General features: G+C 35.1%; 2 protein-coding genes across 3 annotated transcripts in view; one reads left to right on the forward strand and one right to left on the reverse strand.

The window, feature by feature from the left end:
• The window catches only part of LOC125680301 (serine/threonine-protein phosphatase 2A activator-like), a 19446-nt gene extending 9501 nt beyond the window's left edge, over positions 1 to 9945 (forward strand). The window contains exons 5-10 of the mRNA XM_048919770.2: positions 109 to 226; positions 1435 to 1534; positions 1721 to 1845; positions 2563 to 2663; positions 3815 to 3922; positions 9548 to 9945. Of these exons, the coding sequence (XP_048775727.2) occupies positions 109 to 226; positions 1435 to 1534; positions 1721 to 1845; positions 2563 to 2663; positions 3815 to 3922; positions 9548 to 9619 (624 nt within the window). The 3' untranslated portion in view covers positions 9620 to 9945. The remainder of the gene's footprint in view (positions 1 to 108; positions 227 to 1434; positions 1535 to 1720; positions 1846 to 2562; positions 2664 to 3814; positions 3923 to 9547) is intronic.
• Positions 9946 to 15338: 5393 nt separating this feature from the next.
• Positions 15339 to 27500, reverse strand: part of LOC125681314 (ribosome-recycling factor, mitochondrial-like) — a 12168-nt gene continuing 6 nt past the window's right edge. Inside the window, exons 1-7 of one of the 2 annotated variants that reach the window (XM_048921347.2) lie at positions 27458 to 27500; positions 27136 to 27339; positions 26517 to 26714; positions 21310 to 21425; positions 20004 to 20092; positions 16403 to 16562; positions 15339 to 15472 (exon numbers count right to left, since the gene is read on the reverse strand). The exon at positions 27458 to 27500 is cut by the window's right edge and continues 6 nt beyond it. In XM_048921347.2, the coding sequence (XP_048777304.1) occupies positions 15395 to 15472; positions 16403 to 16562; positions 20004 to 20092; positions 21310 to 21425; positions 26517 to 26714; positions 27136 to 27313 (819 nt within the window). In that variant the 5' untranslated portion in view covers positions 27314 to 27339; positions 27458 to 27500 and the 3' untranslated portion in view covers positions 15339 to 15394. Of the gene's footprint in view, positions 15473 to 16402; positions 16563 to 18778; positions 18938 to 20003; positions 20093 to 21309; positions 21426 to 26516; positions 26715 to 27135; positions 27340 to 27457 lie in introns of those variants that run through there. The other variant, XM_048921348.2, reaches the window with a different exon arrangement.

Here is a 27500-nt window from a genome sequence, read left to right on the forward strand (position 1 = left end):
GTGATTATGATTCAGGAATGGTATTCTGAGTGATTGTGATAGATAAAAAAAACCCAACTAATATTGTATATGAATTTCTAAGTACTCCATTCTTGGTTTCATTGACAGAATGCAGAGACACTAGTTATGGAATCCATTGGGGATAATTTTGAGGCCTGCATTCCGGAAGTGTCAACATATCTCTTTGAAGCTGTAGGAAATGACACAAGGATAGATTACGGTTCAGGTAACTACAGCACTATTGGTCACGAGAGGAGAATGGAATGAACTGTGTGACTTGAGGTGTCATAGTAATAGAGAAAGTAAATACTCTGCCTATAAATGAGGAGTATAAAGCTGTACATGGTTTTGCTTTTAGCTCATTTCTGACTAATGTATGAAGGATTTCTTCATCAGATTTTATATGCAGATACAACTTGGAAAAAAGCATGACACTTGTGCTAAAAAAAATTTCGTATCCATCCATATAACCTTAAACTATCATTTCTGGATTTTTAGTTTACCTGAGTCACTCAGGTGACCTACATGTATTGCCATTGGTCTTCGTCTGTCGTCATGCATCATGCGTCGTCCATTAACAATTTTGAACTTCTTGAAAACTACAAGGCCAATTGTTACCATTTTTTGTGTGAAGCATCTCTAGGATGAAAGGAATATAAATTGTGAAATTCATGACCTTACCATCCCTGGGACCTCATGGACAGGGCCAAATATGCTTAAAAGCCCATATTTTAAAAAATCTTCTCTTCTCCCACTCATGTGGGAGAAAAACTAAATGCATGGATATGATGTCCATGAAGCCCTCTACTAAAATTGTGAAATTCATGGTCCCTGGGTCAGGGGTTCTGGCCCTATTGATTGTTTGGTTGTTGAATGTGTGTACCAATTACCACCATTTCTTTATGATATATTCTTATTTTTAAAAAAACTTCAGAATAATACAAACTATGGAGAATGATACATGTATGCTTCAAATGTAATCTGCTACCAATTATCTATTAAATATTTATTTATAAACTTTAACTGATAAGTGTATAGTTTTGAGGTACTTCGTACATACTACACCCATAATTTAGGTCAACACATTATTTCCACTCTAAGAAATATGCAGTATTCAGAGGGTCACTGTGTTTACCTGCCTAGGTTTTCATCAAATAAAATTTCATGTCCATGCAAGATGAAGTGTGTTTGATGCAAACTTGGCATGGAATTTTATTCCAGCTGTCATATTGAACACCAGTAATGGTTTGTATGGTAGAACATTTATACACAATTTAACTCGGGTGCATTAACAGTTTATTTAATGAGAGTAATGGTGAATATCCTTCACCCAGTATAGTCATTAAAAAGCAAATTTCCAATGATCGTAATCAGGAATACAAATGTACTCCGATTTCTGTTTGTGTGTATGTGTGGTATTTTCTTGTTTTACAGGACATGAGCTTGCCTTTGCAGCTTTCCTTTGCTGTTTGTTTAAAGTTGGAGCTTTAACAGAACAAGATGCCCCAGCAGCAGCACTCAAGGTGTTTGAAAGGTAGTTTGTCTCAGAGTTACTGTGTATGAACTATAAATTTATCAAATTGAAAGTCATTGTAAAACTTAGGCAGCATTTCCTACTAATAATCCACATTCTTCAATTACATACAGGATATCGCCTCCATGAAACTGAAATTCCTTATAGTGATATTCATTATGTGTACATTTAACCTTCACAATTTAGGTACTTACAACTTGCCAGGAAGTTGCAGACCGTGTACAGAATGGAACCAGCTGGTAGCCATGGCGTCTGGAGTCTGGATGACTTCCAGTTTCTCCCATTTTTGTGGGGTAGTTCACAACTTATAGGTAAGATGATGAAATGCTGGTAATACTCGGAATTACTTATTTTTAAACAGTAAAAACAAATAAACGAAAATATATCATCCTTGTGCAAAATATGTCTGTTGTCACAACTCCTCAGGAACTGAAAGTCTCAGGAGCTTTATTTTGTCATTTTGCATGAATTTGGTGACATCTTTTTCTTAAAAACGCGAGAACTGTTGCACAATTTCAGAATCGTATTCAAACTATACTTAAAATGTAAACCACAGAGTTAGTTGTCATTGTAACTGCTTTCTAAGTGTTGTGCATGTGTTCTCAACCTCAGATGCTGGAAATTTAGTGTGGGATGTAAAAGTCATTGTTTATTTATTTTAGGGGATATATATTTTGCACTTGGAATCTGTCATTTTGTTTATGCACAAGTTGTATTTGTTGTTTCATTGCAAATATTACTGGCTACAAATGCATTTTCCTTTGACGATTTACAATTTAAAATAATCGCAAATGAATGTTGATTTACAGTAATTTAACAAAAGAAAATTCTAATGCAGTACTAACAAGAGACAAGGCCTGGATTTCTCGAAATAAACTCAAGTCAAAACTTGGACTAAATCTGAGAGTTTACTCAAATTTTGACTGCTCAGAGAAGTTTGAGATTTTTTCAAGAAATTCAAGCCTGCAGTCTTCATGAGGTCAGATGATGATCAATAGTTTGATATTTTACTATCCTTCAATTTCTAGGACATAAAAGGATCTTTCCCAAATCGTTCGTGAATCCTGATATATATGAACACTTTGCTAAGGACTACATGTTTCTGGGATGTATTAAATTCATCAATCAGGTAAGGGTAGTTGTGTTTTATTATCAAAGTTAACCATTATTTGCAGATTGGAATTAATTTGTGAGAAAATCCTTGCTTTCATTTATTTAATCATTATAATTCACACCAATTTAAATGTCTTCCAAACTGTAGTACTCATTATTTTACATTTGCATGAATTGAAAACTAAATGGCAATTTCACAAAATTACTGCTGTAATACATGTACTTATCACTGGAAACCAATGGTAGGTCTTATTAGGAAGCAAGAACCACAGCTGGGGTCTGATAATGATAACATTTAAGAAGTAAATTTCATTTTTGAAAATACACGAGGGCATGAGCTGCGACACTTTAAGCCAGCAGACTTCATGAAGAATATGCTGTTGTAAAGCATTGCTGTTCATACTGTAACCCCTCTTGTATTTCATTTTTTTATATTCACATTTTACTTTCATTTCTGTTAGAATATTCCCGACTGTTAAAATAGTTGTACTATATTTATCAAGATTCATACGGACATTAAACACATTCATGAGGAAATAAATGGCTATCAAAAAGAATGGAAATGTTTTTTGTTTTTGTCATTATTGGGGTTATCATGGTCTCCAGCATTGTAAGAAAATTATATTGACACTGTCATCTACCCACTAATGACAAAAACACATGGTTTATATTTACATAAACACTAACTGAAATAATTGTAAAATATGTTTGTAAGTCTAAAATATACACATTTACAACCATGTTACATGTGAGCACACTTAATGGAATAGCAAAGACAATTGGTCACATGAATTTTTTGATTGGTAGAAAATTTCTAAGTTGTTTCTTTTGCGTTCATGTGTTTTATCACTGAAAAATGTTTAAGAAAATTTTCTTTCTTTTTTCTTGGTATGTATGTATTTCGCTTAAAACAACAAGATCAAGAAAAATTGACACAGTTCTTTTTCATTGGTTTGGCATTGTGCCAAGTGCTGTGAACTGCTTTACACATCATTACATTGACATATGAACTTGAAACTCTACAACAGAGTTGACAAGGAAATAAAACAATTGAATGCTAATATAAACAATCATATATAAACATTTAATTCTTTAATACAAGATTGTAAGGAAATACATGTACATTGTATGACAATCTAACATGTGCAACATTTTACTCATAAACAGGTAAAAACTGGTCCTTTTGCTGAACATTCAAATCAGCTATGGAATATCAGCGGGGTAGCAAACTGGGAAAAGGTGAATTCAGGCTTCATCAAGATGTACAAAGTAGAGGTAATTTACAATGCTATTCCATCATTTAAAAAGAATTGGTGTACTTACCTTTTGTACATGTAAATATACTTCACAGTCATGTAGTTCACTTTGTATACCAGTATATACATGTATTTGTATTACAAATCGCATTTTCCTCTATGAACCATTGAACCAATTTCAGCACGCAACAGTCCGTTCACATTGACTATGAACGGATCATGAACTAGCTTAAAGCACGCGACTGAGAGAGCGTAATGATTTGGAAAAAAAATACATCTGTTACAAAGATCTCGCAAGTCACACCTTTGGATTAAGATTGTGAACTTACGTGGATTATCATCCCAATCTTGTAGTCGACAAAGATCTCGCAAGTCACACCTTTGGATTAAGATTGTGAACTTGCATGGATTATCATCCCAATCTTGTAGTCTCCTACCTCCAAAATACAGTGCACCTTGCAATGTTGATAAAAGGCAGGGTGAGATGAAGTGTGACATCATGTCTATATGTTGACGTAGGTCACAATATGACTGTGACAGAGGCTAAGAGTTCATTTTATGCAACAAAATAGAAGCAATGTAAACAAACGGTGTTTTAGTAAATGAATATAAATATAAGAAATGAACATCAGTTTTGAGCTGTTCATGGTCAATATGAACGGATTTGGATTTGAGGCAAATTCTGTGAATTGCTAGCGTGATTCACAGAATTTGCCTCAAATCCAAATCCGTTCATATTAATCATGAACAGCTAAAAACTGATGTTCATTTCTTAAATATACCTACATGTTTATCATTATTAATCAGTGTAAATCAGACACCACATTAACAGTACATGAATATTAGTATTATCATCACCTAGTGTAAACCAGACACCACATTAACAGTACATGAATATTAGTATTATCATCACCTAGTGTAAACCAGACACCACATTAACAGTACATGAATATTAGTATTATCATCACCTAGTGTAAACCAGACACCACTTTGTATTCTACATTTACCTGTATTAACCTCTGATGGTAGTGCACTTCATCAAGGTCACCCCATTGAAAATGCGGCAACCCTAAAGGATTGTCCCTCTGTCTGTCATCACTCTTGTTGGGACACAGGATCTTGTATATTTTTCAAAATAAAGTTTCATTATACCCCCCGAACGAAGTTCTGGGGGGTATATAGGAATCACTCTGTCTGTCTGTCCGTCTGTCCGTCTGTGCAGATTCGTGTCCGGGCCATAACTTCTTTGTTCTTTGACTTAGGCATACCATATTTGGCACACAGGTAGATCACCATGAGGCGATGTGTCAAGTACCTTCATGACCTCTATATGACCTTGACCCTTGACCTCAAGGTCAAAATTAAAGGTTTTTTACAATGGATTCGTGTCCGGGCCATAACTTCTTTGTTCTTTGACATAGGCATACCATATTTGACACATGAGTGTATCACCATGAGACAATGTGTCATGTACCTTCATGACCTCCATATGACCTTGACCCTTGACCTCAAGGTCAAAATTAAAGGTTTTTTACAATGGATTCGTGTCCGGGCCATAATTTCTTTGTTCTTTGACATAGGCATACCATATTTGACACATGAATGTATCACCATGAGACGATGTGTCATGTACCTTCATGACCTCCATATGACCTTGACCTCAAGGTCAAAATTAAAGGTTTTATAATGGATTGTGTCCGGGCCATAACTTCTTTGTTCTTTGACATAGGCATACCATATTTGACACATGAGTGTATCACCATGAGACGATGTGTCATGTACCTTCATGACCTCCATATGACCTTGACCTCAAGGTCAAAAGTAAAGGTTTTTACAATGGATTCGTGTCCGGGCCATAACTTCTTTGTTCTTTTGACACATGAGTGTATCACCATGAGACGATGTGTCAAGTACCTTCATGACCTCTATATGACCTTGATCCTTGACCTCAGGGTCAAAATTAAAGGTTTTTTTTTACAATGGATTCGTGTCCAGGCCATAACTTCTTTGACATAGGCATACCATATTTGACACATGAGTGTATCACCATGAGACGATGTGTCATGTACATTCATGACCTCTTTATGACCTTGACCTTTGATCTCAAGGTCAAAATTATAGGTTTATGCCATGGATTTGTGTTTGGACTATATCTTCCATTTTCTTCTACAAATGCATACCATATTTTTACACTCAGGAAAGAGGTAATTTATACCTATTAACAACACCCTTTGGGAGATTGGGGTAAGCGGGGGATATTCTTAGTGAGCATTGCTCACAGTACATCTTGTTACTTTATACAAAGGTAGTTGACCATTAAAGGAGAACATCAACAGATTTTTGGGTCATAAATTCAAAGGTTAAGGTCATAAGTATAAACAGACCTTTGATCTCTAACTTTACTATGCTTTCATTATTACAAGTTGAAAACTTTTCATGGTAAATGATGATCAAAGAAAGACATAAAGATTTTATTGTCACGAGGTAGAGGTCAAGGTTGCAGCAGACCTTCAATCCAAGTTTAATATACTTTCATTGCGACACAATACCTTGAAAAGATTTCAATGTACAGCTTTCATATTCTACAGGTTTTTTTCTCTTCATATTTTAAAGGAGGAAATCTATAGAATAAGATTATTGGTATCTGTCTGTTGGAAACCTATAGAATAAGATTATTGGTATCTGTCTGTTGGAAACCTATAGAATAAGATTATTGGTATCTGTCTGTTGGTTTGTCTTCCATTACTTTTGTTGTGATTTATATCTTGCAGTTTTCAACTAAATGCTGTCACATTTTATACAAAGATAGTTGATCATTAAAGTATGACACCAGTAGATTATCAGAGATTTGGAGGCATATAAGTTTTGTTCTGTCCATCTGTCCACGAAACCTTTAACCTTGACCATAACATGTTAATAGATGGTGATAGGGCATTCATATTTCACATGTCTATTCAGCTTTTCTGGCCAAGTGGTTCTTGAGAAGAAGATTTTTAGCTCTTCTGAGCCAAAGGCTCAAAGAGCTAATGCTATGGCCATTTGTGCGGTGTGCGTAAACTTTTTAGAAAAAGGGCTATAACTCAAGAACCCCTTGGCCAATTTTTTTCAAATTTGTTACAGGGTATCATTGGCCCAAGGGCTTTCATACATACGAAATAGAGGGATGTGACCCTTTAACAAGGGGAGATAATCAGGAAAATACAAACAAAAGTAGTGTTTGCTAAAAAAATCTTCTTCTCAAGAACCACTGGGCAGATTATCACCAAACTTACACATAAGGATGAGGATATGTTGTAGATTAAAAATTGTTCAAGGCATTACCCTGGGGCAAAGGGCGTGGTCTCAAGGTCACTTCAAAGTTGACCTAAATTTATATTTCCTTAAATCTTTGATATTTTAGTCATTATAAGGACTAGGATCATCAAATTTTGACAGTTGATGCATCTTAGGACCTTGTGTCAAGTTGTCTCAAAAGTAGGTCACGGTGACCTACTTTTTGAATTTTGCAGGTATTTATTTTAAAATTAATTTTGATGCATATCTTGGACACTTTGAAGCCTATGATCATCAAAACTTGTCAGTTGGTGGATCATGGGACCTTGAAATGCATCAACTGAAAAATAGGTCACCGTGACCTACTTTCTGAATTTTATGGCTTATCATTTATAGATATATTTTAAGTTGTTATTTCAAATACCGAGAGGTTTAGAATCATCAAATCTTGTAAGTTGATGCATCAAAACTTGTCAGTTGGTGGATCATGGGACCTTGAAATGCGTCAACTGAAAAATAGGTCACCGTGACCTACTTTCTGAATTTTATGGCTTATCATTTATAGATATATTTTAAGTTGTTATTTCAAATATTGAGAGGTTTAGAATCATCAAATCTTGTAAGTTGATGCATCTTGAGGCCTTGAAACATATTTATAAAAAAGTAGGTCACAGTGACCTACTTTTTGAATTTTGCAGATATTCAAATTTCACATTTTCAATTTTAGATGCATATTTTGGGCACTGTAAAACCTAGGATCATCAAACTTTGTCAGTTGATGCGTCTTCAGTCTTCGGTTTGTGTCGACCAAAAAGTAGGTTACTGTGACCTACTTTTGGTATTTGACAGCTAAATTCCTATATTTCAGACACTATTTGACCTACAATCATCAAACTTTGTCAGTTGATGCATTTTGAGTCTTCGGAGTGTGTCGACCAAAAAGTAGGTCACTGTGACCTACTTTTGGCATTTGACAGCTATATTTATATATTTCAGTCACTAATTGACCTACAATCATCAAACTTTGACAGTTGATGCATCTTGAGTTTACGGAGTGTGTCAACCAAAAAGTAGGTCACCTTGACCTACTTTTGGAATTTGACGGCTATATTTATATATTTCAGATACTATTTAACCTACAGTCATCAAACTTTGTCAGTTGTTGGGTCTTGCATGTTCGAAGGGTTTCGACCAAAAAGTAGGTCAACTTGACCTACTTTTGGAATTGGACGGCTATATTTATATATTTCAGATACTATTTGACCTACAGTCATCAAACTTTGTCAGTTGATGCGTCTTGCATGTTCAAAGGGTGTCGACCAAAAAGTAGGTCACTTTGACGTACTTTTGGAATTGGACGGCCATATTTATATAATTCAGATACTATTTGACCTACAGTCATCAAACTTTGTCAGTTGTTGGGTCTTGCATGTTTGAAGGGTGTAGACGAAAAAGTAGGTCACCTTGACCTACTTTTGGAATTTGACGGCTATATTTATATATTTCAGATACTATTTGACCTACAGTCATCAAACTTTGTCAGTTGATGGGTCTTGCATGTTCGGAGTTCGCTGACCAAAAAGTAGGTCACCATGACCTACGATTGGAATTTGACAGCTATATTTCAATATTCAGATACTAATTGGCTTAAAATCATCAAACTTTGTCAGTTGATATTTCTTGGGTTCTCAAAATGTGTAAACCAAAAAGTAGGTCACATTGACCTACTTTTTTTGAATTCTTAGGATTTAACTAAAGATTTAGAATACTAAGAGGCTAAGAATAGAAATGGTGGGGTTGTACAATTTATCAGAAGAGCGATTCTAGGCCCTTGGGCCTTTTGTTAATCATGACCTTGAGTTTGACCTACTTTTGAAAAACTTTAACCTTGGCCATTATCAACTTTGCTGCCACATGGGGATCATTGTTTTACAAACGTGTTGTTTGGTCATTAAGTCAAAGGTCAAGTTTAACAGCAGATCCTCCCAATAAGTTCAATACATTTGGAGCTTTATATTTTATACATGGGTAGTTGTCAGATTGGAAATTGCAAATTTGGGAAAAACATAATTCCTCCTTTCTGACATTAGAAACCTTAATTAATTCTGTGATATTAGCACTAGTACATGTAATATATGTAAGAGCAGATCCAGAAATTATAAAATGGAAGGGGGTGTTACAAACTGTTTTATCATCATTAAAATTCTTACAAAGACAAATCACTCATGTCACCAGTTTGTTTAATCTCTGGTATGTAAGGCCGTTGAGAGGTAAATGTAAGACTTGAATTTATTGTAATTCATGTTTATGTAAGACCCAAGATCATTTTAAAACTTCTATGTAAAGAGCCTGATTATAACTGTATTTACAGGTACTAGGTAAATTTCCAGTGATCCAGCATTTTCTCTTTGGAAATCTTCTGTCCATCAAACCAGCTACATGATTAGGTGCTGCAGCTAACTGGAAGCCTTGTTGACTTTTTTATATGTGCATACAAGACCAGAAAATATAAGACATAGCAATACTACATAAAATCAGCAGAATTTCAACAGATTTCAAACATACTGCCATTAGTGATTTAATACATGTACAATTATGGATATTTCAAAGATAATTTGATATGCCTGTCTGTTCACTTTTACAAAAGTATGGACTATTAGATCATATATATTTAGATATGATTTTTATATATTGCTTAATGCAGAATATTTGTATGAGATACTGTGTGTGTTATGTATATGCAGTAATAAAAATCTGATTGCAACTTCTTGTATTGTAATTTTGGTTTTATCCTTTGAAAAAAAGCATGCATGACCCCAACTTATTTTTACTTAATGTTTTTTGTTTCTGAGTAGATCTTTGTAAGGGAATGAGTTTTATTTTGTTAAATGCACCACCTGATATAAGTTTATTGTTTGGTTGTATTCAGTATCTACATTTGTGTAGAACATTCATCACATTTCTGCTAGATACTTTTCAATGCATGATTCAGAAGTCTAAATTACTGAAGTGTTTCATTAATAGATATACTGTATATAGGAGTTTCTAGTAGCTTTACCAATAAGCACCGTTATTTGAGAATTTACCTTAATACCAACAGACATATTCCTCGCCAAAAATTTCCTTATGATTTACAAAACTTATACATGTATATATGAACTGTCTTCATTGAATGCCTTACACACAACTGCCGTCAACACAAATGTTTCACAGAAGAATACATAATTCCGAGCTTAATGTATTTGGCAGACTTGTACTGTTGAACTTTGTTATGTCGAACATCGATATCTCAAATACTCTGGGTATGTGGAAGTGAGTTGGAAGTCCCAATTACACTTTACATGTTGACTTTTTATACACAGTCATTAGACTGGACTTATTATGTTATGGTGCTGTCCGTGCATCTCTCTGCCTGTCCGGGGTCACGTTTTCCAAACTTTTTTCCATAACAGATGCATGGACATCTTTGAAATTTGGTCACAATTTCTCCCTCAAGAATTGTAAGCGCGAGTTTGCATTTCAGCTGGATTGGTCCATCCTTGACCTACTTTAGGGTTATAAGTAGTACAAACAGTTTTCTGGACATTTTAGCTCACCTGAGCTGAAAGTTCAAGTGAGCTTTTCTGATCGCCTGTTGTCCGTAGTCTGTAAACTTTTCACATTTTCGACTTCTTCTCCAGAACCACTGGGCCAATTTCAACCAAACTTGGCCAAAAGCATCCTTGGGTGAACGTCTTTCAAGTCTGTTCAAATGAAGGGCCATGCCCCTTCTAAGGGGAGATAATCACAAAAATGGGGTGGGGTCATTTAAAAATCTTCTCAAGAACCACTGAGCCAAAAGAGCTGAAATTTATGCCTCGTTCATACGGATGCGCATTAAATTTTACTTTGCATTAAATTTGATGCGAAGTAAAATAATGTGCATTAAATTGATTCGAATTATATAGCGTTCACACGGCGGTAATATTTAATGCGAAGTAAACTAATGCGCATTAAATTTGTTACTGCATCTCTAAATTAAAGGGTGCGGGAAATGAATTAAAGGATAGACTATATTATTGAAAATTATTTTTATAGATATTTTAATGAATATTGGGTAGATACAGAATTTATTGTTCAAAACACTAGGCCTATGTAACTGATCTACACATAAGAAGTTTTGTCGTGTTTGTTTTTATAATTATGTTTCCAAGAAATTACTTATTTCCTCTGACGACCAACATTCATTCTAGACAATATATTGCTTCTTCATGAGCCCAGTTTAAAAAACATCTCTTTCACCATTCCACTGAATATTGTTGTGACGTAATTTTTAATTACTAATACGTATTATAAGTCTACTATGACGTCATATGGTATAAAAAACCTTTAACAATGAGCGGCATATTTGTTTTAAAACAACAGGGGATCAAAGTTTTACATACAAATATATAGGAAAAAATCTTCTCAAGAACCACTGAGCCAGAAGAGCTGAAATTTACACGAAAGCTTCCTGACATAGTGCAGATTCAAGTTTGTTAAAACCATGATTGGGCCACAATTGGGGATCAAAGTTTTACATACAAATATATAGGAAAAATCTTCTTCTCAAGAACTACTGGGCTAGGAAAGTACAAAACATGAACGCTTCCTGATATAGTGCAAATTCAAGTTTGTTAAAATCATGGCCCCAGGGGGTAAGATGGGGCCACAATAGGAGATCAAAGTATTGCATACAAATATATAGGGAAAAATCTTTTTCTCAAGAACCTCTGGGCTAGTAAAGTAAACAAGAGGCCCATGGGCCACATCGCTCACATGAGTCACCTTGGCCCATATCTGAAGACTTTCCATATATATTTGCATGTAAAACCTTAGTCCCTATTATGGCCCAAACTACCCTTTGCAAACTTGAATCTACACTATGTCAGAAAGCTTTCATGTAAATGTCAACTTCTTTGGCCCAATGGTTCTTGAGAAGAAGATTTTTAAAGCTTTTTCCTATATTTGTATGTAAAACTTTGACCCGCCCCCCACTTGTGGCCCCATCCTACCCCCCGGGGGACATGATTTGAACAAACTTGAATCTGCACTATGTCAGAAAGTTTTCTTGTAAATATCAGCTTTTCTGACTCGTGGTTATTGAGAAAAAGATTTTAACTATATATTTGTATGTAAAACTTTGATCCCCCTTGTGGCCCCATCCTACCCCCGGGGGCCATTATTTGAACAAACTTGAATCTGCACTATGTCAGAAAGTTTTCATGTAAAAATCAGCTTTTCTGGCTCAGTGGTTCTTGGAAAGAAGAGTTTTCCTATATATTTGTATGTAAAACTTTGATCCCCCTTGTGGCCCCATCCTACCCCCGGGGGCCATGATTTGAACAAACTTGAATCTGCACTATGTCAGAAAGTTTTCATGTAAAAATTAGCTTTTCTGGCTCAGTGGTTCTTGAGAAGAAGATTTTTAAAGATTTTTTCTATATATTTGTATGTAAAACTTTGATCCCCTATTGTGGCCCCATCCAACCCCCGGGGCCCATGATTTGAACAAACTTGAATCTGCATTATGTCAGGAAGCTTTCATGTAAATCTCAGCTTTTCTGGCTTAGTGGTTCTTGAGAAGAAATTTTTAAAGTTTTTCCCTATATATTTGCATGTAAAACTTTGATCCCCCCTTGTGGCCCCATCCTACCACTGGGGGCCATGATTTGAACAAATTTGAATCTGCAATATGTCAGGAAGCTTTCAGCTCTTCTGGCCCAGTGGTTCTTGAGAATATTTTTAAATGACCCCACCCTATTTTTGCATTTTTGTGATTATCTCCCCTTTGAAAGGGGCATGGCCCTTCATTTGAACAAATCAGAAAGTTTTCATGTAAAAATCAGCTTTTCTTGCTCAGTGGTTCTTGAGAAGATTTTTCCTATATATTTGTATGTAAAACTTGATCCCCTATTGTGGCCCCATCCAACCCCAGGGGCCCATGATTTGAACAAACTTGATTCTGCATTATGTCAGGAAGCTTTCATGTAAATCTCAGCTTTTCTGGCTTAGTGGTTCTTGAGAAGAAGATTTTTAAAGTTTTTCCCTATATATTTGTATGTAAAACTTTGATCCGCCCTTGTGGCCCCATCCTACCCCCGGGGGGCATGATTTGAACAAACTTGAATCTGCAATATGTCAGGAAGCTTTCAGGTAAATTTCAACTCTTCTGGCCCAGTGGTTCTTGAGAAGATTTTTATATGACCCCACCCTATTTTTGTGATTATCTCCCCTTTGAAAGGGGCATGGCCCTTCATTTGAACAAACTTGAAAGCACTTCACCCAAGGATGCTTTTGGCCATGTTTGGTTGAAATTGGCCCAGTGGTTCATGAGAAGATGTGAAAAGTTTACAGACAGACGGACGCCGGACAAAATGTGATCAGAAAAGCTCACTTGAGCCTTCGGCTCAGGTGAGCTAAAAACATGAAAACTTCCTGACATAGTGCAGATTCAAGTTTGTTAAAATTATGACCCCCCGGGGTAGGACGAGGCTACAATAGGGAATCAAAGTTTTAACTACAAATATATAGGGAAAATTTTAAAAAATTTTCTTCTCAAGAACCACTGGGCTAGGAAAGTACAAATTTACATGAAAGCTTCCTGTTATAGTGCAAATTCGAGTTTGTTAAAATGATGGCCCCCAGGGGTAGGATGGGGCCACAACAGGGGATCAGTTATACATGCGAATATATAGTGGAAATCTTCTCAAGAACCACTGGCATTTCAGTTGGATTGGTCTACTCTTGACCTACTTTTGGGCAAAAAACAGTTTTCAGGGCTTTTTTCATTATGGATAGATATTGCCCTGATATTTAGTCAAAGGATTCCTCTCGGAGGAAGACAAGTGCAGTTAGCATTTCATCTGGATTGGCGCACTATGACCTAAAGTACTTTAAGAGTAGAGGTAGGTCACACAGCTTTCCACATTTTTTCTTCTTTGGTATGGTCACAAGTACTGCTAATAATCAGTTCACATGTCAGATGGATTGGTGCACCATTACCCAGTTTAAGGCTTTTTTATTCAGAACGTGTGTTGTATCAATTCAGAGTGCACAATATGCTTCCAGGTTGAATTTCACTGTCTGACGGGCATGTACGTATTGTACCGTTTGCGGTACTCTTGTTGTATTTTAACCTCAATATCTTAAACCCTCGAATATCTTTTTTTTTCTTCTTAAAAGTTTTTTCTCGACCCCCCCCCCCCCTATTAAGTTATAAATAATGAGGTTTGGCTGTACATTGCCATAAGCAATATTATTATATCTCCCTTCTTAGAAGAAGGCTTTGCACATGCCCTTTGATCGGCATGTCAGTTTCACACATTTTGTACAACAGAAGAATGCTTTACCTCGTAGACTTCATATTTGAGAGGCTGATACACATACACATACCCCCTATAGTAACTAAACTTTTATATGCTGCTGCCCATGACCTACTAAACGTTGTGAATCAATGTTATTCACCAAAGTCAAGATCAAAGGCTCTCTCATTGCTTGGAGGGACTTTAAACTAATATGTGTGGTATTGCCCATGACCAGAGGATTTACCATGTTCTTTATGTTCAATGCTAATTTCTTGATGAGAATACATGTAATTAGATATTGGTACATGTAATGACTTTGTTAAGGATGGAGAAGAGGCCCATGGACCATGTTTTCTCATCTGAGCAGCTGCACCATGTAAAACTATTATGAAAATCTAAAAATTAAAGTTACACTACATGAGAATGCTAAAATATTATTTGACAAATTATATACTTTTAGGTTTCCCCGATATATTCCTATGTATGATAAGAAACCCATATTGTGGCCCTACTCTGGCCACTGGGGTCATGGTGTAAACAAACTGGAAGCTGTCCTACCCTGGTAAATGAGGATGTGTGCACTTTCATTTCATGAATTGTGCCATTGTTATCTCTAAAAGAAAAAGAGTTTTAAATAATTTTTCAAATATTCCTAATCATACCTTGTGGTCCTGCCTTTGGGGGACGAGATGTAAATATATACCGCATATTGTTTATTTTGAGTATTTACATATCGATTTCCATGAATCCTGACCGATTGTGAACTTCTTGTTGAATAACCACTTTTGCGTACTGATGAAAGTTATGAAATTGATATTGAATAATAAAGAAATCCCATTTCCATAATAACAACAAAAGCTTTTTATTCATATAGAATACAAACAGGAGATGTGTCATGCATTGATTTCTTTACTCCTCTTGGCTGCTAGAGCTGCAATCTTTTCAGTATAGATTTTAGCTGTGGAATTTATCTAAAAACGAGAAGAAATACAAGTGTACCATAACAGCCTAATTGTAACCCATACTGGCACATTAAATCATAAATCAAATTTAATACCAAATATGGGTGATAAACTACAAAGTCATTTACAGAGAATGTGGCATGTAATAGCCATTTATAGAAAGGAATAACTTGTTTTGGGTGTAGGTGGAGTGATCATTCAATCAATCTATTCCATTCCTATCTACCTAACTAGCATATCTTCTTAATTACAGTTAAACTAATTAAGTTCTCTTATTTTTGGAAAATGTGTGAATTATTTCTTAGTAAGTGGTTTACATCTATGGCATGTACCACTTCTAATACAAGTCCCAATACAAGTCACACTCACTCCAACATGATATATTGTAAACAAAGCAAATCTTCACTATAATCTAGCTTGGGGCTTCCGTCACACTCAGCTTTGCAAACTTTTTATGAGAAACATGATAAACTGTTCGAAATTAGGATATATTTAGAACATGCTGAAATAACAATGTCACCTTGTCTGCATAGTAGAAAATCACTGCAATTTTTAAACTTGTTGGATTTTGTTTAGTTTGTTTTATGTCCCTTCAAGAATTCATCAGCTGTAGGTGAAGTATCACAAATTGTCAAATTTAGACCTATTCTTGGCATTATGAGCCATTGCAGTGATGGTAACTGCCAACGCCTGCCGCAACACGAGACCTATTTTTATGTCGTGTCTGAGGGACCTGCAACTCTTGCTTAATTCTAAATGCTGAATGTTTGGTGAAGAAGCAATTGTTACCTACATTACGTCTTGGGTTTGATGCGGCCATGGTATGAGATTGAACTCATTACCTCCCTGGCTTAAAGCAAACACCCTTATCATAGACAAAGTACAAATAAATGTATATATTACATGTACAATGAAATAGCTTTACAATAAAGTATTTACCTTGTTTGTGTATTCAAAAACGGTGTCTTTAGATTCATCTCCTTTTACAGAATTGAGTTTTTTCACATACTTGGAACGAATATGCCTTATAACTTCTTTTGAATTTTCTGCTATTGTTTTCACCCTTTCCACCATCTCTTGTCTATATTCTTTGGTTATTCTGTAAAACAAATCAGAAGTCAGTACTTAGAATATATCACTTGAAGTTTAGTTGCATTTATGTATGTAACACTGTCACTCTCTCTTGACTGTGTCAACAATTACAGGGTTTGATCATATACTGATAAACCAAGAAATTCAGTGTTTGCTGTTTTAGAAACTCTTGATCCCCATTCAAATCATAAGAGAGAATGTGATTCCACTACTAGAAAACTGAGAATCAGATTGGGGCTGGAATACAATATTTTTTTTAATATGATTTAATTACAAGCATTATACTCTAGATAATTTAGTACCAAGGGTACTGGAAAAGGTACATAATTTAGCCCATTAAAAGCTTTTATTACTTTCATGTAAAATACTGATTGGCCAAGAAACGGGTGAAAAAAAAATAATCATATCTCCCAATGGGAGTTAAAAGCCTCCAGGGTGACAGTATCTAGCAACAGGAAACACTACTTGACAACGAGTCATATGAAAAAAAAAATCACAAGCATCAAAAATTGATGTGTGTACAGTTAGCTGTATGTTTTAGAAAAATATCATTTGAGCATTTGATTAAAACAGATGTGGTCTGCAGTGCACTATGTACATTTTAAATGAAATCGGTTGATTAAAAGAAACAAACAATAACTGGCAGCCTGGTACCTACACTGTACATGTACCGTAACTATCACAGAAAGGTTGTTAATTTTAAATTAATTTCACCATGTTCAAATTTCTTGTTACACGTACTTGTTTATGATAAAATCTAGCTAAAAAGAAATTCAGCTGAATTTTATGCTTTGTTACATATACACGTACAATGTACTAATAAATGTATGACATGAAGTGTAATAAATAGTGCATGTAGTTGAGGGTAACATTGAAATTTTTGTAACTCCTTAAATACCATTATCAACCTTGGCTGTGCTTCAGTTCAATGCCAATGGTTTCTCAGCGTGAACATTTTCAATGTTACCCTCAACTACATGTACTATCTATATTATAGGGTGCTTGTTTTCAATGACATTTCTTTAGGTAGTATTGGCCATGATTGAGCTGTGACATACTATGTAATATTTCCTCAAAACTGACAGAGTCCAACAACCTGTAATTTTCTCAAAAATTCAAGAAATCAAAATCCAAAATACTTTTTCAATACTTAGTCTAATACAATCACTCTGTAAAATAAGAAGATCCTCACTTGAAACCTGTGGGAAGAGTTGGACCGACAAACCATGTAGGCATGTACAGTACCCTCTAAGGAACATTAAATTTCAAATAAAGGGGCAAAACTCCTGCAAGAGAGTTTGAAATAGATCAAAATTGCAACATATTAAATCTAGAGTGACCCACAAAAAAACCCCAACTAAACAGCAAGTTTCATCTTTATACACTGTATGTGACAGAGAAATGAAAATAGAAACAGAAAACACTAAACAGACAGACATACAGACATTGATAGACAGTATAAAAACAAATAAATATTGTCACTCTATTTTCAAAAGAAATATTCCTGTGTAATTTTCTCTGCAAAATTTGCATGTTTTTCAAATAGGAAAGGTCCTTAACTCTGTAAATGTAGGCTAAATTCATTGCTCTTTTCAAATCACTGATGAATAAATACTTTTTAGAAGCTCAGTACATTCATTTAAATTCTTCATAAAAGTTGTACGGCAATTTCAGCTCACTCTATATTTACAAAAAGTAAAATGGTACAAAAATAGTTGTTCCTTCATCAAATTTTTTTCAAATCCAAGAAAATTTGAATTTTTGCAATACACATTAAGATCGGAGAATTCTGACACCCACACTTTTCTATATATCACATGTACACCAAAAATAAACACTCAGTACACAAAGATACTATCATGGACTGCAGTTCTAGACTCATAAGTGTATTTCATTAATAGATAATATGCAAGATACTTTAAGGGTACAAGAGTAATCATTCTTCAACCCTGAACAAAATTGCTAATTGTTGTAAAGGAGCATTAGCTGTTAATTAGGGCGTAAAAACTTTTTAATTCTAAACCGTGATTTTTATTTAAATAATGATAATAATAATGATTGGTTTTTATATAGCACTTTTCTAGCGTATGCTGCTCAAAGCACTTTACAATACATTATTACCCCAGCAGACCTTATATCAATCTAGAACTTTCTCAGCTTCCTGGAAAGCATTCAGTGCAAGCTGCCGTTACAGGCGCTTGCACACTAACATTCTAACAATACCTTTCACTGTCTATAGCCAGGTACCCCTTTTACACTTGGGTGGAGTGAGGAAATTCGTGTAAAGTGCCTTTCCCAAAAACAAAACGTCGGCCCTGCCGTGGCCAGGACTCGAACCCATGACCTTTTGGTTGAGAGTCAGACAGCCTAACCACTAGGCCACTGACACCACAATGGGAAGCATTAAAAAATGAAGAAATATAAATGATAGCGAAGAAAAGCATCCTCAAATCAAATCTTATGAAAATTGTGTAAAATTTCACTGCAATAACTTAATTACTTCCATATTTAATTATGTTTCGGTCATTGTTTCTATGTAAGCAAAAGAAATTCTAATGTCAAATTACAACAAAAGCTTGAAAGATGAATTAATTTTAATATGACAGTGGTAATTCTTATGTACTGTAAAACTGTTTTAATAGCCATTTCGGAAATAATCATCAAATATAACTAGCAGCTAATGCCTTTATTAAAAAATTACAGATTTTGAATACAGGGCTTGAAACTAACGTTTTATGTCACCAGTCCAGTTGGACTGATAGGGTATAATTTCAACCAGTCCGCAGAAAAATTTACCAGTCCACCAGAGGTTTTTAGAAATAACCAAACATATTTCGTTCATGTTAACGAAATAAAATAACGGAATTTAACTTGATATGCCTCAGACAATATTGTAACACTTATGTGAGATTTCTATTTACTAATCTGGTCCGTCTGATATCTACAGAGGAATGCCAAATGTGTGTTTAAGATTCCATAAGTATTTTTCAAAATGACGATTTAGAAAATTGACCAGTTTCATCGGACTGACTAAAACAAATGTCAGTCAGTCCTACAGACTTATAACCAGTCACAGACTGACGGGCATATGTTAATTTCGAGCCCTGGAATAAGAAGTACAATACAAAATTTCTTACTTTTAAGATACAAGGAAATGCATAAATGCTGCTGAAAACAATTGTTTCCATTGTGTTCCTTTGATTTTTGTTTTAATACAAAAATATTCAAAATTGAACCAAATTTCATAACTAAAGACAAGAGTTGCATCCCCTCTTGAGAATTTGAAACCTGATAAAATCTCTCCTTGCCAGATTATGACAAATTATTAATACCCGGTACATAAATTTTAAACATGCAAGATAATTTTCATAATTAAATTGCTCTTCACTGATATACATTTAACATTATCTCAAAATCTATACACATACATGTAAAAATATGGACATACTTTGGCACAGGGAGTGTTAATGTTGTTCCATCTATCTGGGGATTTACATTTAGTCCTTTCCTCAAGGCATCATCCACATCTTTAACATACTGCAAAATAACCATTTACATGTAATACAATTATCTACGCAGTAAATGTATAAAAAAGTTACAACCCTCATGAGGATGCAAGAATAACTAGATGCTGTCATAAAACAGTAATACCTGCAAGCCTTTTAAAAATATACTCTATACCATATATATGTTCTTGCTGCATATGTCAAGATATGCAGTGAGTAGTTTGTTGGGCAAATGCCCTGGGGGGTCATCCAAAATTCTATTTCATTATTGTTGAAATATATTCAAAACAATTGAGGTGATGACCCCTGAACCTTATATATTCCTGCTGCACAGAGTATTCTGATGAGCAAGTGCCCCAGGGTCATCCAAACCACCATCATTTTTTGATTGTTCAATATCTTTAAAATGGTGAGACTCCAACCCTTCAAGTAAATATATTCTTGTTGCACATGACACAATGCACTGAGCACCAGAGTTTGTTCTCATCATTTCTCCACCTCATTTGCCCCTCAAGGTGAAGATTGATTGAATATTGTTTAACGTCCCTCTCGAGAGTATTTCACTCATATGGCGACGTCACCACTGCCGGTGAAGAAAATTTGGCTACTGCATAAAATGTCACAGGAGTTCTGGGAACAAGGCCTTTTGTCGTTTTTCAACCCTAATTGGCCCGAGTGTGAAAATGAAAATTCTGAAACCTTAAAGGGGCATGGACACAATTTGAGCTGAAAATTTTCAAATTTTATTTTTCCATTTTTATTGTTTACAATGCTTATGCTGACCATTATATATACCTTAGTTAAGCATTCTAAACATTAAAAAGGGAAAAATAAAATTTGAAAATTTTCAGCTCAAATCGTGTCTATGTCCCTTTAATGCACATCTACAGGACACCACCAATTATCTTTCGAAAGATGATTTGGCTACTGTGTAAAATGTAAGAGGAATTCTGGGAACCAGGGGTTTTTGTTGAAAAAATATCGGATTCTTTTAACCCCCATTTCGTCCCCAGGATGAAAATGAAATTTTAAAAACTTGTTGCACATCTACAGGACACCACCAATCATCTTCTAAAAGATGGTTTGGCTACTATGTATATTGTAAGAGGAATTCTAGGACCTATGACACTGAAGCATTGCTCAAAATAGTTTTGTCATTTCAATGGCTATGCATAAATCATTGAATATACATTGTATATTGAACTAAAAAAGAATTAAAACTCAACTTGATTTCATATATCATGATACCTGTGGAGATACAGCCATGTTTATGATGACCACTGGTCCCTGGATGGCAACCTGGGCTATCTGATTGAGAGGAAATTTTCCATGCGGGGTCTCGATTGATAAATTTTCGTATTGAGCTAAAATATAAAATAATCATAATTTTGTGTTTTGAATGAGACATGGAACAATAAACCTTTTAGAATAAGAAGTGTAGGTTGGTTTCCCTTCAAAGTCATTTATAACTTAAGATGATTTATTGTAGTTTCGACAAGATCTTATTAATGTTTTCATGTTCAATAACTGTTTTTTAACATAATTCAAATTTTCTAACACTTTGGCCGTAATAAATATCTGTAATTGTTTAAAAATCGTAGTGGTATCTCACTATATTTCCACCTGTTATAATGCTGCCCCAATCTAATTAAAATTAGATCTTCCATCCGCTCCCCAGTTTTCGATACGTCGCGTGGAAGACTGGGGAGCGGATGGAAGATCTAATTTTAATTAGATTGAATGCTGCCCCTGCTTAACATCATAATTTGATAATGAATCGGACCCCACCAGGTTATTAATATATATCCATTATGATGCCAAACCAAGTCCATCTATTGCCATTTGCCTCAGATTTTCAGGAAAAGTCAAATTGAGAAGTGTTTACCCCCTCTAACATTGCCACCTACTTGTGAGAAGATAACTGCAAGTGATTGGTTTCTATTGTTAGAATCATACCTCAAACTAAACCAAGATGTGTGCGAGAGACTACCACTGACTAGACACAGTGTATGTGAGAGCAGGTAAATGACGAGTGTAATTATTGAAATCTTGACCAGTTGGTATATGTAGAATTAGAAATGAGAAATATTTGCAAATGGAAACAAGGGAATGGAATGTGAAGTTTAAAATTTCAACCATTCAGTATTCAAATGCATCTTGCCTACATAAATAATCCTGGGAAAAGAGAAATAATTAATTGCATCATGAAACATTGCAATTATATGTTCAAATCCCATCAATTTGAAATTGCTGGATTGAAACAAATTATGATGATATAAAGGAAATCCATTGATATTTTCAGACTCCACCATTGAAGCATTATACTGTACATGTATATCACAATCAGTATTTGTTATAGGATATGGTTAATGCTTGAATGATCCTAAATTGCTAGGTACACAGATGTTGCACTGTGCAAGATATGATCCAGACACGATTTGAGTATGTCTAATCAATAAAATTCCAAAAGCCCAGAAAAAACAATTTTTGTTTCCTGACACACCTTTCCCCAAAAATGCCTCAGCTGACCAGATTTGATAATCCTACGCCTCATAGAGTGAAAGATATGACCAAGACACAAAAAAGCTAACTGTCGGATGGGAAAGCCCATACAATAATACTGCCCATTGAAAAAAACTGCTAAACTTGCTATGATGCCAAAGTTGCTGTTGGACAAGTTGGCAATATACCAAGGTATTAAGTAACACTATGTCTTGATAAAAGCAATAACACTTCAAACTACACATATATACTTATAACAAAAGTTGTCAGAAAATTCCATCGCTCGCTGGCAAATGTGACTTCTTATCTTATTCCCCACAGTTCCAAAGATATAGCTAAGGCTAAAGTAGGTCAAAGTCTGAGGTAAAAATCACTAGGTCAAAGGTCTTGGCACCAAAAGGAAGGCCAAGTCATGAGGAATCTATACTTCAAAGATAAAAGCCCTATCCCAGTTCAAAAGGTTAAAGTTTTTCAAAAGGATAAGTAATTCCAAAGTAAAGATCACAAGCCTTGGTACCAAATGAAAGGCATGGTCAAGGGGCATCTTTCTGTGAAACATCAAAGCCCTAATTCCCTTGGTTCAAAAGATATAGCCAAGGTTAAAGTTTTACCCTTAATGTGTGTTGCCAACACCAGGGTCACGAGAATAACTCTCTAGACACTCATCCCAGTAAGCTAAAAAGAAACAACAGGTCCGCAAGATGAGGTATAACCCCTCACAATGAGTGTCTCCAAGCTTTTTCAATGACGTCCCATAGTGACGTTGACCTTTTGATCCCAAAATTAATAGGGTTCTTCCTCTCTTGATACAAAGCTATATGTGATGTATCAAATCAATCAAGCAGAAACATGTGGCATATATGAAAGTCTGGTAGTGACATTGAACTTTGACCCCAAAATCAATAGGGTTCTTCCTCTCTTGATATTAACAAAGCTACATGTGAAGTAAAGTGTATCAAATCCAATGGAGCGAAAAATGCAGCCTGCAGAGTGTCTACAAGTTCAGTGTTACTCACACACACACACAGTACTAACCCACACACAAATGGTCCCATTACTATCATATCCCCTCTCACAATGAATTGCAAGGGAATAAAAAGCATTCTTTAAAAAACCACACCCTTCTCCTTACACTCTTCAGGCTTGATGAGTGTAAGGAGAAGGGGGGAGAGTGATTTTAATCAGACTGGAAAACAAACTAAATGACAAAATATAAGGATAAATGTTAAGACATGTGGTAATTTCTGCATGATTGGTTTTGTTGATTATACAAATTACCATGCTTCCATTTTTTTAATACCTCCTTAACAGAAACAACTTATGACATTGATTCCTTAAATAAAATCCCCATGAGGTCATCCTTAAAATATTATTGATGTGCTGTGATGCATATGTCTCATCCAGATTTGTTCAAATCAAAATTCTTTAGCTGTTTTTGTCTCTTTTCATTCTTTGTTGTGAAACCTGCAGCAAGTTAGTCATCCTGTCAGCAAGCATAATTTTTCTTCATGAAACAAATACAAGAAAGACATAGCAGGTATTAAAAGAGCATGAGGGTAATAGTCGTTTTGTCAGCCCCGGGGTACAAACTGTTGGCCGAGACCTTTAGTCCGATGTCAACAGTTCTTACCAAGGAGCGGACAAAATGACTATTGCCCAAATATACTATTACATTTAATAGCTACGTTATTGAGTATATAGTTTACCTACTCATTACTAAATGATGAGACACACTACACAAATCAAAACTTTAAACTTAAGGACAGCCTGATCACTGTGGTTTTTGAACTCTGATTTTTGTATCCCTGACATTTGAATTAATTTACCAGTCTGAACAATGAAATGTATTGTCATTTCCTTCTGGTCTGAAGGAATTTTTGATGGACAATTTTTTTTGCCAAAACAGTTATAAAAAATTCTGTTAAAAGTTAATTAAAAAATTGTCTTCCTGTACACAAATTATTCACATGAATAGTTTGTTTACAGAAAGACAATGTTTCTTATTTATATCTATATACAGTGAAACTTCTCTAAACCGGCCAGCTGTCGGACCGGAAAAAACGGCCGGTTTAGAGGGGTGGCCGGTATACCGAGAATTTAGCATTTAGAGACATTTCAGCTCAATTTTTATTAAATATTACATTGACATACCACAAACCATATAATATGGTGTTCAAGGACTATTATTTCACTATCAGAAATAAAACAAAATCATTTACTAACATGTTTATTTTCAATTTATAGCACTAAAACTAATAAAACATGAATAAACATTTTTACATTGACATGCATAGATAATGGAAAACAGTCAGTTTAAATAAAACTGCATTTGATATATGTATAGAAATTTGTAGACTAGCAGCATTTATGTAGAATTTCGGCTTATGTTTTAATAAACAAAACAAACACATATAGCCATTTGATTGCTGTAATTTATACACAGAGTAGGTACAGAGTAGGTACTGCTTACTTTGATATGGGGATCTTTGATCAATTATCGGTGGAGATCAAACTAGTCCACTTGTACCTACAGGTAATTATTACAAGAAAGAGCTTTGCTGAAATCATCTAATTTTAACTAAAAATTTATAACAGGATACATAAAGAAAACACGGAGGCCTATTATTGGAATTCCTCTTACCTATAAAAACTCTGTTTACGTCCATTGCTTATATCGTTAACAAAGAAGTAGGTACAGTTTCTAAAGTCATTTGGCCCAAAATATCGATGATTTCACTAGGAGCTCAAACCCTGGGATTCAAAGAAGGAATGGATTAGCAAACCCAAAATCCGCTCAGTTTGGTCAGCAAAATGATTTATGTCATATGACGAGAGCTAGAAGTTGGCATAAAATTGCAAAAATGCCATTTTCAATGAAAATATCCACAAATTCAGGTGGTTTTCTCTTCAGAAAACATACAGCGCATGCGTCGAGCAAATTCATATTCAAGTATGTTTTTCATCTTAAAATAATACACAATATATATCATTTTTATTCTGCTCGACAAATGCGCACATCTTTTCCTGAGCAATAATCTGTATGACATTTGACAGTTTTCAGGCTTATTTTGAAAAAAAGGCGGGAAATGTCTTATTCATGATGTCATAATGCTATCCAATTAGAAATACCATTCTGAATTTGTTGACATAGTATACCTGGCATATATTTTACTTTCTTAAAACGCTTATTAAGGTTAATTCCAGACATATTTTATAGAGAGGAAATTTTTGGGCCTTTTTATATATACAATCGTACCTTGTTCTTTGTTTTGACATTTTTGAAAAGTGCAGTAGTAATTAAATATATAATTTCAATGTAGATGTTTCTTAGGAATTTCAAGTCTATTGAAAGCCCCCCAAAATCATTTATCTATTGAAAATTATCATTAACAGTCATGGGTTTGTTGTTTATTAACTACCGCTTATATCCATGGTGCAACAATATGGCGTATTGATTGTATTCATTCAATATGTGCATATCTGTTTATAAATTTGAAAGGGTCACTTGGATTAGCCAAGCACCAATTAACACCCTGGACAGCACAGGTAAACTATAGAACTTATAGAGGCCACTTGTGTTTTTCACACCTCCCATTGATAATTTCCCACCTGGCCAGTAGGTCAGTCATTTTTCACACCTGTCCAGTCTTAATCACCCCTCTGGCCAAAGTTTTCTAGTCTTCAAATAGTGGCTAGTATTATAAGGGTAATTTACACATGTTTGTTAACAATTGTACTTTAAAAAGTGGCTGGTGGCCGGTTTTCAGGGGTGGCCGGTTTTGTGAGACTTTCTTTGTAAGGAAAAGTTAAGGTTTCTGCCGGGACTTTGAAAATCGGCCGATATCCAGGGAGAACCGGTTTTCTGAGGGGCCGGTTTGGAGAAGTTTCACTGTATTTAAAATGTGTGCCTGCACCCCATGTAGGTTCTTAAACATACCTGGTATGCATCTCACCTGCTGATGGTCTTAAAGAAACACTTTTAATAAATTCCTTCTGCATGTGTCCCAGGGCATTCTCCATTTCTTCTGATAGTTCTTCAATGTTAACCAGCTTTTCTACTTCTGGTTCCACCTCATCCTCTTCCTCTATGGAGGCTACTTTTGACTTCCGTTTCATCTGCTTTTTGGCTTTTGTGTTTCCTTTCTTCATGCCTGTGAAAAATTACCATAGTCAAGAAATTGAACAAACAAATTGCATACTCCATACCCAGTAGCCTTTGACCCTGTGACATAAAAAATCAATAGAGGTCATCTACTAGTCATGATCAACTTGTGTAGTGTGTACCCAGTTTAATGTCTGTCATGAGCAACACTAAGTTTCCCCTAATGACCTTTAACAATGTGACCTCCAATAGGGGTCATCTAATTTTATTTGCTTTTTTTTTCTTGCCCAAGGTCAGGGGATCAAAGCATGGATCGTCTGTACCTCTAAAATTATCTGGTCTGGTCTAGGGTATTGCAGTTTTGCAAACCAAACGTCTGATTTGCTTACTATCATCTTAAAAAATCAGACACTTGGCATGCGAAGATGAGGATATTTATGAAAATGTTAGGGTTATCTTGAATGGCTTACATTGTGTACTCAGAGAGAACGCTCGATTATCCACCCAACAGGTAGTGTCCAGCTGAATTAGGGGCGCAGTAAGTCTTACTGAGCTCACAGCAGCAAGTGGGCATAGTTTCCTACTGACAGGCATTGTTCTTGCAGCACAAGTTGGTAAGGTCCGACAGAGACATACAAACCGTGACATTTTGATTTTCTTCTTCTAAACGACTCCTGCAATCATATCAAAAATGTAAAGAATTTACCTAATGAAAAAATTAATGATAATAAAACAGGAACAAAGCTGTCTGACGAAAAATATATTGTAGTTCATGAATTTTAATGATTTTACTGTAAAACACAGGCGATGTTGAAAATTGGTCAATGTTAACGGA

This window comes from Ostrea edulis, chromosome 2 (assembly GCF_947568905.1).
Source record: "Ostrea edulis chromosome 2, xbOstEdul1.1, whole genome shotgun sequence".
NCBI classification, from domain to species: Eukaryota; Metazoa; Mollusca; class Bivalvia; order Ostreida; family Ostreidae; genus Ostrea; species Ostrea edulis.